Below are 12,387 nucleotides of genomic sequence, written 5' to 3' on the forward strand. Positions count from 1 at the left end.
ATTACCCTTTTTTTGAAGGAAATGCTCAAAAGTATTACCAATACAGAGAATATGTAGAATTGCACAGGACAAATTAAAAAATTCACATCACGTTACTGAATTGGTGCGGATGATTGATTGTTAAAACAAAGCAGCAGTCATGTTCTAGTTCCAAGTTGCCTTCGGTCATGTTCTAGTTCTGACCTGAATACTTCAATGTTCTAGTTGTAGTCCTTTTTTTAGAACCTCAGTTGGTCTTTTCCTGAGAATGTCTTGAAATCGAGAGTTCTCGGCATTCCTTCTTCGATTTGTTTGAAATGACCAAGTTAGATGGTTTTGTTCCAATGTATTTGCTTGAAGGTAACACAACAGACTTAAATACAAATGGAATTACAATGCAGTATTAAGATAACAAATTACTCATATCTTTTTGGAGAGAGGGAGAGAGATCTCACCCTCATTAGTTAGTTATCTTGGTCTAGAGTTTTGATCCAACGAACGAACTCAAAATCTTTGGTTGCTATGGGGAGAGAGGTGATCATGAGGCCAACCTCGAGTTAATTCATATCAAACTGCTCATATCTTTTGAATCATAAGTGCGTTTCCTCTTGAGACGTGTAATCTATCTTATCCCTAGTAAATATTGGAATAGCTTGTCTCCAAAAAAAAAAAAAAAAATCCAGCATGCAAGTTGAGAAAAGAAATGATAGAAGGATATGGTAATGGAGATGACAACATCTTGATATCGATGCATATTGCCAGACACTTATTAATCACCGAGTTCCTGGCATTTTGTTCTCTCCAGCAGCTTCTCTTTTGCAGCTTTGAAGGCAACCTCCAGCTTCTCCAGCGGATTCATAATAAAACAGAGGCTTGGATGGGTTACATTAATTGAGTGGCCTTAGGACTGTTTTTATGTCAGAGATTATACTTCCTGTATTTCAAACTTATTTCGTGCAAACAGTCCGCAGTACAGATTAAAGCCATCCTTCATGGTGCTGTCTCTCTGCATGATCTCAGTCAGCCAAGCTGTGATTTGTCACTTCTATCTACCTCTTATCTAAGAAGTGCAATCTATTGCAATATAGAGATGTTGTTCTACCTTGCATGACACTGTGTTGCAAAATTGCAATGGATTCCACTTCTTGTAAAAAGGCAGTCTCTCACATCGGCACCAAAAAGAGGGGCCACTAGACATGATAAAGTTATTATTACCAGTTGAAGAAGTGTTTGGAAACCTTTTGTGTCCATTGTTGTGGACTCAATTCCCGTTTCTGCCCAAATTCTGAGAAGGAATAGGAGAGTGACAATAGAGGGACATGTTTGAATGGTTAGAGGGAAAAATGGGAAAAAAAGTATCTGCTCAAGGTGTGAGTGATGAATTGATTCTTGGCTGCCGTCTTGTCACGGTCTTGGCATGATATTTCCACAATTCTGCAGCCCTTTGAACGAACTAGTGATCAAATAAGGTCGGTCATACTTAGAGGAATAAAGTTGAAAACTTGAATGGAGTACCAAATATTGCTTGGAATATGCCCAAATAGTTGTCACAAAGAGCATATGGTCCCTTATGCGGGCTTTCTCATAAACGAAAGGTAGCCTATTCCACCCTCCTTTTCCACTCCCTGGCCCAAACAAGGGGTGGCTGGAGAGGACATCAGGCTCCTCAGGTAATACCTTGGGATTAACATGACACATTAGCCTTTCACATGCCAAACAAAAATAAACAATGGAATACATACGGTATCCTATTAATTTAATTAGGATTTTCATTAGCCACTGCCCAGAGAAGCTAAGATCATGATACACCAACATACTTCTAGGAGGAGATCTCTCGGGTATTCCTTCATGGATAGCAGCACGTCCACGAACGGCAGAGGCATTGTGAGATGATCGATGGGGATCGAACGAATGGCTTCACCCAAGGACAGGATGGATGTGCACCGCAGTATAACTTGGCCACCTGCCTCAATCAACTCTTCCACATCCCTGCACATCCATTAGCATTTTTTATCTTAGGATGAACACTAAAAAAACTGGAAAGAATAGAATCTGCATCCATTGGGACTAAAAAAGTGAGAATTTTGCTTGTAGAAAATGATGCATCGGTATCTATTAGACTTTTGGCTAAGATCAAGTGTAAAGAATACTTTCTCGGCCTTTTGGCTAAGATCAAGTGTAGCATATGTATCTATTAGGACCAAGAAGTTTACCTGTAGAAAATGAGTATGGAATAGCCAAACTGGTTTCAGCCCAAGGCTCTCCACCGTAAGCTTTTACATTATGCGACATAGATATGCATGATCACAACCATAAGAAATTTTTGTTTGATGAAATTGGCTTTAAAGTTCCAGCTCAAATTTGTACGTAGCTAGCACAAGAAGAAGTTTTAATTTCCACGCTTTATTGCTATAACATCTTTTCTCATTTCTAAAACAGTCTACTCTATTAATTTGAACTTCTTTTATGTTTTGCATCATATGATCGGAATGCTCATCTACCACATTTCACAGCCCTTTATTTTGTCTAATGGTAAAGCATAATTTGGTTTAGATGTTATTAGCTTTATGCTCATATGTTCAATAATATATATTTTTATCATATTTTATGTATTCAAAAACTATTAAGACCAACTCTTGAGACCTTACGTTAAAATATTTTCACTACTCCAAGTATTTATATAAAAAGTATTTCAGCTACATGGGCCCTTTTGATATCATTCTGATGCATAAAGACAAACCACCATAGCCTCTCCATATTTAGGCTTACATGGGTACCCTACCCTTGTTTCTGCCCATACTACTACCCTCCTAATTGTTAAACCTAAACTTCCCTAGTGGAATTCATTCCTAAACCCAACTCAATCCTGTTTAACATCTGGCCCACCAAAATGCCAAGCGCGCACTTTAATGGCCTTACACCGCCTAATATGCAACAAATAAATCACCTTTATACAGCTAGATTTTATTCGATTCTAAATATTTATTCTCACCAAACTCCTCCCTTGCCTCCACCCTCCAAATCCACTCAAATCCCACAACAGGCCACATAGCCCCAAACCTTCATCCATCTCTCATAAACCTTCATTCTCTGACCAAAACCTTCCCTTCTTTCCAAAAAGACTCGGAAGAAAACAAAGATAACAGAAACCTAGAGTGAGAGAAGAAAAGGGACTGCCGTATTACGCTCAACTACTAACCACCTCCTCTTACCCTCTTAGCCCTTGGAATATTGTTGCCATAATTTATTGCACCCATTCTTTGTCTTCTTGTGGCTTGGTAAGTCCCCGGGCCCAGGAATCTAACGACTGGAAGCGCGTCGGGTGGTGGGGCGGCCTCGTGCGGGCCGTCGGATAGAGTGGGGACAAGGGAAAAAGACGACAGACGGGTGACACCGCGATGGCCGGTGCCTGCAAGTGCCCGGGTGGCGTGAAGTTTCCCTCTTTTCCCACCCGCGATCGTGTGCACGTGCGCGGACGGCCGTACAGACCCACCGTCCCACCTTTTAAATTACCACCCGTTGTCTTCATTTCATTAATTAACCATGGTTACTGTATTATTTCTAGGTTGTTGTCCGAACCGAGGGGAAGATGCATTCATATTTACCACGTTCTGGATTATGTGGGTGAAATTTTTATTGGAGAATAATGGGATGGATGAAAATATGCTTTGAGACCTCACCGACCAGAATTTTTGTGGACGTGTCATATAAACAAAACAAAGGAGTTTAGTAAATAAAACAGGTGAAGTCGGTGCATGAGAAACACATTACACACCAGTATCGACCATCGATTTGGATGTCGTCAGTTTCTATGTTTAGGTTGAGATTCCAATTTGGTTTGTTTGTTGCATGTAAGGATGAATTTATCTAAAAGATATAGAAGACTAACCACACTAATGACAATTTAATTACCGTCAAAGCAAGAAATAGCCGACCACCAAGCTGCCACAACTAAGAGCAGTCACAATTGAGTGCAAATGGAGGCATTTGCACTTATCCAAGAAGAATTATTGTATTTTAACTCTCATATATCCCTAACATCTTGAGGTCTTAAATTAGTAGGAAATTATTTTTTATTTGTTTTGATACAGCTTCTGCATTATTTCTCAAAAAATAAAGGAGGTATCATATCATTCATTTAAGTACGTCATTAATTTGAACGATGTAGAGCTCAACCTAGAACAAGACAAACAATCCAAGATGAGTCAATATCTTCTTACTCAAGTAATCATATGAAGTGCACAACCTTTATACAGGACGACATTTATTAAGGTGCATGCATGTAGCCCACTTCTCACTTTCACGACACTGTTGATCCATTTCATAATAATTATTTGAATGCAATAGGAAAAGAAGCCTGTCCTCGACTACTGTGCCAACTACTCGGCCACTTTGGTCGCTCTTAGGTTCATCGTAGAACCTAGTTTTAGGTTTCATAGGAACCCACTTCTCCCGAGTTTAGTAAGATTCGAGCTCTGTTTTCATGAAATCTGGGTTGTAAAATGTTACAATCATCCGTTCTTATAAAAATGGATATATAATTGAAATCAAGCTCGATCTCAGCTCCCCCTAAACCTATATAACACTGGCCTATCTAGGCACAATAATTTCAGAACCAAAGGGTTGAGGCTGTATGATTAAAGCTATAGATTAGCAAATAATTACTAGACCACACCGAGTAAGACATAGCTAGCTCAATATTCTGTAGCCTTGCGGCTGGTGAAAAAAAAAAGGTATAAAACGGTTATATACGTAGGCCAAAAGTGCAGCAGTCCATGATCTCTGGAAATTTTTGTGCACCATTCAGCTACTTCCCATAACGAATATTACTATAGTGGCTCTTGGTGATTACAGTGGAGGGTCACAACCTGCCTGGAACCAGGGAGGGTTGCAGGATGAGATGTCTCCTTTTTGTATCCATCTGATGGCAATGGGAGGACTGGCGAGGACTCTCCCGTGTCTGAATGCTACCCACTAACATGGAAGGATCCCTGAAATCAGCAAGGGGTGTTGGAAAAGAAAAGTTCATGGTGTGACTCCCAGGTCTCATAAAAGAACAAATTACAAACAGTAGTTTTCTATGTCAAATTACAGGCTCATTACTGATGATATTTCCTTTTCTTGATAGTCATTAATAATGAAATTTAGGAAATCCTTGCCTTTATTTAGAATGATTGCATCTCATCTCAGATCCTTTACTAATTTTCTGATCTTTACATTACCTGCAAGGTATATTAGTTTCAGACTCTTGGCATGGCCTCTACAAGTCAATACTCATGCTAGATCTAATTTATACAATAGAATTGGCATTTCTTTTTTTTGGTTTAATAACCAGTTGTTGACATGCAGAAAATTAAAGGAGGTAGGCCAAATAACAGCACATATCTCCTATAATCCAAGTAAGAGGTGAACAACTGGTTTCTTGAATTATAGGTGCAATCCGTGGGATAAATCTATAATGCTACAAATGTTGCTTCGATTGAACCTCGCATAGAACATGTACATCTACTTAAAATTAAAAATAACCAATAGGCACATTTATATTCTTCCAGTAGAATTAGACATATTTTGGGTTGCTTCAGTCAACCTGACAGTAATTAAAAATAAAACTATGTAAACAGAATCATATTCAGATATATCATCTGGCCGGGCCTCTACTCAGGATTGGCAGAACTGCTTGACCCCAACTTGCAACCAAGGTTAAAGTGAATTTGGGACCACCAATAATTACTCGAGATACCTCGAGAACAAATAGATCAGGTCAAGGTATAGAATCGCCAAAACCTCTTTAAACTCTAGCGAACGTGAAGAGGTGCCTTTGTCCTTTATTTAGTACTTAGATAAGCTTGGGAAACACATTAGCCCACCTTTTAATAAGGATTAAAATAAAGTGCATGGAACTCCACCTAATCGAAGTAAGGGCTCGTTTGTCCTTTTGGAAACATGGCTTTCATGCTCAAGTTAATTGCCAATTCGAGCTCTTGTTCCTATATAAACCATTAGCCATCCCACGCTTGGAAGAAAGGAACAGGAAGAGAAGAAGAAACAAAGAAGAAGAGGGAAGGTGACCATGGGCAACAGCCTTAGGTGTTGCTTGGCCTGTGTGCTTCCCTGTGGTGCACTCGACGTCGTCCGAGTTGTCCACCTAAATGGCCAGGTCGAGGAGTACAGCCGGCAAGTCTTTGCAGGAGAGATCTTGGCAGCGAATCCTAACCATGTGTTGAGCAAGCCATGTTCTCAAGGTGTTGTTCGCCAGATTCTGATACTTTCCCCGGATTCTGAACTCAAACGAGGTGATATCTACTTCCTGATCCCAACATCATCAGTTCCAGAAAAGAGAAAGAAGCATCAAAAGAAGAAGAGAATTAAAAGTGTTACAATTGAGAAGCCACCAGAAGAGAACAATTATTTAGCTGACATCCTCTCAGAGAAGAAGTCCGGCCACCGGCGGCAAAGGAACGGTCGAGTCGGGGTGTGGCGGCCTCATCTTGAGAGCATATATGAGGATCTATGAGGCAATTGAGCACGGAAAGTGATGACAATTCCGGGCCGGAATGTGGCCGGCGGTGAGGCCTAGGAGTGGTTCAGTTGCACGAGGGATACCGTTTTTTCTATGGTTGGTCTTCTGTGGATGCTCGTGTAATATATTTTTTTTCCCCTGCCACTTCATGAAAATGAGTGGAAGTTGTGGAATTTTTGTATTTTATGTTGATCTTTCCTTTGGAAAGAGAGATCGACCTGCTCGAGGTGCAAGAAAGAGAGAGAAGATTTAAAAAGGTGGAAACCGTTTGTAATCATATGGAAATGTACTTTAATCAATGCTAAATTGTACAAAGTAAATTGAAAGTTGTGGTTTGTTTTTCCATAGTTGATGTATCATTTGCTATGGTTTGCCAAAACAAGACTACTTGAACATCATTTCACCTACCAAGTAATAGGCTCAAGAGACCACAACAAGATGCTCAATCAAGCTCCCCATTGTCATGATCGATCCAATGTTGCAATAGTTCCTGTAACACATCAAATTATTTCCGACATCGCTTGGAAACAGGGCTACATTCTCTCATTTGTGGTTTTCTTTACTCATATTTCGGCACTCATTGTAGCTGTTTATCTTTAAATTTAGGGAAAAAAAGGTAATGATTCGTTGTTTGTGATTTTGCATCTAAAATTAGCGCAATTCATGCATAGGAGGAGCAAATAGCAACTATCTTGGTTGCATGTAAATCTCATCAACATACCACATAAAAGTCAAGATAAGCTTGGTTTTCTTTGACAAATGGTAAATGATCATCTCAAGATGCAATTGGGCTGGTTGTAATTTTATCAGTCTTTATGTTTGCATGGTCATTTTCTACTTGTTGTAATCGCTATAACCATGCTAGATCCTCTCCGACAATTACTGCCTCGAAAATACAGAACAATTTTTTTTTTTTTGGTTTTATTTGATTGTTTAAGTACCATGACATTTGTATTGCTTTAAAATCTTTATAATAGAAAATCAGCTAGCAGGACATTGAAGCCAAATGATCACGATAAATTAACTACATGGTTCCACCTTGCGAATAGAGGTGTATTCTTCTTTTCGAAGATTTGGGAGGTGTTTCTCCGAGTGTTGATGAGAATTAATCTTGTACTGTTTCATGATCTAATTGGTGGAATTCTAATACAATTTGCTTTGATCGTATTTGGGCAAATCTCACCATGCGTAGAATACTTGCACCTCTTGCCAACTTCGATTAGAATTAATCTTACAAGAACTTAAGTTTCTACATAAATGTTCTATTGGGAGTTTGATTGGAGATCCTACTAATATATGCCTCTATTATTGCAGTTTGGTTTAACTATCAATTTATTATATACCAAAGTTTGTAGTATACTCACCAACTTGGGTAAAAATTAATTTCACTTGAACTTTAGGCTTCCATGGTGTGTCGGAGTGAGGCTCCTACCTCCTAGTATATGCCCATGGTTGCAGCTTGGGTAACAATAATCTATTGTTCACACAAAATTTCTCACCAGGGAAAGAGATCAAATTCGGTTCTTGTGCCAGAAGGCTCACCCTTGCATTGAAGAAAGAGCTTATATAATAAAGGTATAAGATGGTTTGTTAGTTACAGCTAATATGGTCCTTTCTTTAATGGAAGGAATTGACCTATACTCTTGGATCAAGTTAACAGGGAGAAGCCATAGGAAACACACCTGCCAAAAGATGTGTATCACAATATTATTGTTGAAAACGATTCCGGGATAAGAAAAGGGATTATTATATATATGGACAGCTAAGAAGCTATGGATATTAGCTAAGAAGCTACGGATATTTATAAAGTTGAGGGATAGACTAATAATGTAGAATTTTGGATCTTCTTCCAGGGTATAATATTTCTCAATGATTGAGGCTAATTGCCGCTGTATATATAATTGTGGAAAGTTTCTGTTAAAAATATGTAAGAGAATGCAATTAGCTAGGATGCTCTATTGGCACACGCATACTCATATTTTATACATAAAAATACGTGATTCTTTATTTTGTGTATGAGTGGCTTAGCTGCACCATCCTAAGATTACCTCTGCTCATGTGTATCTCAAACATTGTAACATAATTTATTCTCATACTTCTGAGGTGGAATACTAGATATGAGGGTAAGATTGAAAAAATAAGAGAGAGAGGCATTATTGCGGTCAATCTCTTGTTGCGTCCGTTGTTGGAGAAGAGCATCTATAAAATAAAGTTCTTACTGATCGAAATTGTGTCCGATGAGACCCTCTGATCGGGATGACCAACAATAAGTTGGAAAGCTGATATTAAATTGGGAGGAATAGATTTGATTGTCCCAACAGGCATGATTCACGAATTGATAGTAGTTACAGTATTTTCTATTTCAATTTCTAATCTATCCATTTCAATAAATCATAATTAAATTTATCTAAAAATGATGGATAATTTTGGACCTAGACTCGATGAGATGTCCAATCACACGAGTTACCGCTTAGAACACACCTACCGTACTTATTGGATGTGGTTTAATCTCAAGGAAAATGAAAACCATGTTTCCACTTTGGACCTACCATGCATGGCAGATTCAAAGATTTTATATCAAGCCTCAGGTAAAATTTAGTTTTCCACGTAGTAGCATTCCTAATCATATTTATTTTATTTTAAAAGAGTGTGAAATAATAATATTTGTATATCCGTTTCATTTTCTTACTGAAATCTAGGAAGGATTCACACCCTCCTATTCCCCTAAAAGAATTATAATTAAACTTGGTTTCCAGCATGCAAACAAGCAAAACCTTTCTGCATGCACATGGACAAAACTTTTCTAAATAGACGCTCATCAGTAATTCTTTGTTAAGTTGGGCTATGAATTGCCTCCTATCAGATAGCCAGTCTAGTATTAATGGCTCAAATAATTATTGCAATTCTAAACTCAAAGCCGTTTTCTTTTTTTTTTTTTTTTTTTCTCTCTCTCTTTCGAGCGGAGAAAAAAAAAAGGAACTCTAGGCCAATTTGACCCTGTTCATGGTGACCCATTTAAGCTCCTACCCCTTGGCCAGAAAGAAAGCATGAATTTAGAATAATTATCACCATATGTGGTGATGACTGAAGACAGAATTAAAAGAACGAAGATAAAAATTTCCGATCTCAATGAAAGGACGAAACATAGAAAGACTTTGTTGTGTTTGTCGTGGATTCCGGGAACAAAGACAATGGTGGTTGTCTGTTTGGTAGTACCCAGCGGCTAGCCCCTTAAATTTGATTCTTAAAGATATAGGTTTCGGATGTGGTGGCCTTTTAACGCCGAGAAATTATTGCCTACCCAGCATGCACCACTTGATTGTGCACGTAGCTAATAATGGCTGCCGATTCAAATAGATCTCATTTATCAAATACATGTCATTGTGATTGGCTGCATGCATAGCTATATGTATGTAGCGAGCAATAATCTCTTTCAATATTATCGTGCTCACAGCTGGCAAACCTATAATAAACTTATAGCATATTATTAAAACCATCTCGAGACTTGAATAAATATCTTATTACTATAAATTGAGACTTGAGAGCCGTAAATTAATAGATTAGTACAATTATACATGCATTATATAGTATATTATCTAGACAAGCACAATATGTCTAAAACCCAGAAGTAGTGCATGCTCAACTCTTTAATTAATAGCTGTTTATCCAATATTTATATCCTATTTAAATATTGTAATGAAACTGATATTGTTGCTATTCTTTGCAATATTTATATCCTATTTGAAAGTTTAAGTCTTTTTACTACCATACCGAACCCAATTTCCTTGATCTACCATTTCTATCTGATCAACCTTATAGATCTGGTACAATTGTGACCTTCAATCCATAAATTTGTGTTTGTAGGAAGCAAAAGTATACCATTTTTTTTTTCTTTCTTAAATGTAACTGATCCAATCCTAACCAATGTTCTTTAAATTAAGAGTGGCTGATGACCAAATTGACCATGTGTGGCAATCGTGGCATAAATGGGTGAAAGGCAAGAGTCACTAACCACCTCCCTTCCAACAAAGCACCTCCGGTTATATACGTTGAACAAAATCATAAAAGATCTAATCTCTAGGCTTGGGTTTGATGTAATATTTATTTTTTGTTGCATAAAAATCATGGTTTTATAATAAAAGAAATATGTTCCTGGAAAAAAAAAAAAAAACAGTATTTTTCTGCCGAAATAATATCAACAAGATTCATTCGGGTAGAACTAAAGGGATTTCATCAAGTATTCCAATGGAAAAGAGATTTGGGGTGCTGAAAGCCATGCTCGTTATGGAAGAACCATGCCTAAATGGTGTAATTTCTAAAGTTGAATTAGGCCAGATTTTATTGAACTGGACGGAGTGAGTTGATGCGGATCAAATCTATCCCCATCTTATCCACATTTTATGGGCGTCCTATGCAGCATGGCATTAGACATTGGCCTCTCTTCATGCCAAGCACGTGAATGGGGACACCATATCATGTGCTATGTTTTCCTTAGACAGCTGGTCGTGGTTGGAAGTATGTACGTGGATCCAGCCTTGGACATGTAGCCGTATTTTAGACTGCCGGCTGCAACAAATCAAGCCCGAGTAGTTGTGGAAGTCCATAACATCAACAAAAATCCTTAATAACTCACTCTGGTGTATATTATCCTCGAGGAAGAATCATTAACGATTGTGAGGTAGCATCCGTGCTCATCCCAAGAAAGTATCATTGGAGAATGGGGAAAACCCTACAGATTTTTTGAAGTGAAACATGTCAATAGAGAGGCTCATAATGGTGCTACTTGAATGGCGCAGTATAGCTAATCATATTGAATCTAATTTGTAGAGGGCTGTGACAAAAATTCCTTCTAAAATTTTAGATATTTTATTTTATGCTTTCTACATATATATTTATATTAGATTAGTTTAATAAATATAGTCTGCCCTCCCCTCCACCCTAGAAAAAGAAAAGTCAATTATTTATCATTTGGATGCCTATTTTGAGCCTCGAGCTCGAAGTAGAAAATTATCACGAGAAGGACGCTGATTTGGAGGATATAGAAGTTAAATCTAAGATGGATAGTGATATGGCCCAGATTTATTGCTTGTGATTGTTATTGGCAAGACCAACCAAGTAATAATAGTGTGCTCAGTGTCCCTGAATCATAGCATATTATTAAAGGCTTTTAAAGCTCATTAAGAAAGGTGGTTATAGCTCCTCGCAGTTATAAGATATGTTGCAGAACGCTTGCAACTTATCCCGCATGTCCGGACGATTGCAGGATTTCTGTTGATCTCAGCTTCTCTACTCTTTTTGGGCAATAGCTTCATGCACTCGCTCCTATAGATACAGGATCCGAGAGACCTTTATGTACATTTATTCCTCTCTTCGCTCCATTTTACATAGCTTTACTCTCATATGTTTACTGTTTCACCAAAGCTCAGCTTAATTTAGGCATTGAAGAGTTCTCCACCAGATCAAATGCGGCAATCTTCGATGCTTCGTTTTTCTATTCACAGGTCAAATTTTCTGCTTCACGTCATCCTTTTTATCAGAGCAAATCACAAGCTAACTAACTGTTGTTCACCATTTTAACCAATTTATCCAACTTTGTCATGTGAGATTTTGGTGCTTTGTCATGTTAGATTTTTACGGCAACGGATAGTATTAATTTGACTATGTAGAAAAATATCAAGCATTTGGATGTTGTGACCAACCCAAAAAAATTTCACAATTCTTTAAAATTACAATAGAAAAAGAATAAAAACTAGAGGAACAGGAAGATTTTGTATTGGAACAAAAAACTCACAGGATATGAGAAGGCTGGCATCCTTGTCTGCTGGGACCAATCCATTTTCAGATAGCTCATTGGGAGTATCGTCCGCGCCTCAAGAAATTATTGATTA

General features: G+C 38.0%; 1 protein-coding gene across 1 annotated transcript; it reads left to right on the forward strand.

Moving 5' to 3' along the window:
- Nucleotides 1–5,984: 5,984 nt before the first annotated feature.
- On the forward strand, nucleotides 5,985–6,862 carry LOC105044754 (uncharacterized). Its single transcript, XM_010922751.4, has one exon. The coding sequence runs from the start codon at nucleotides 6,050–6,052 to the stop codon at nucleotides 6,491–6,493; it is 444 nt and encodes a 147-aa protein (XP_010921053.1). The 5' UTR covers nucleotides 5,985–6,049; the 3' UTR covers nucleotides 6,494–6,862.
- Nucleotides 6,863–12,387: the final 5,525 nt, after the last annotated feature.

Source organism: Elaeis guineensis, chromosome 5, assembly GCF_000442705.2.
Source record: "Elaeis guineensis isolate ETL-2024a chromosome 5, EG11, whole genome shotgun sequence".
Lineage (NCBI taxonomy): Eukaryota > Viridiplantae > Streptophyta > Magnoliopsida > Arecales > Arecaceae > Elaeis > Elaeis guineensis.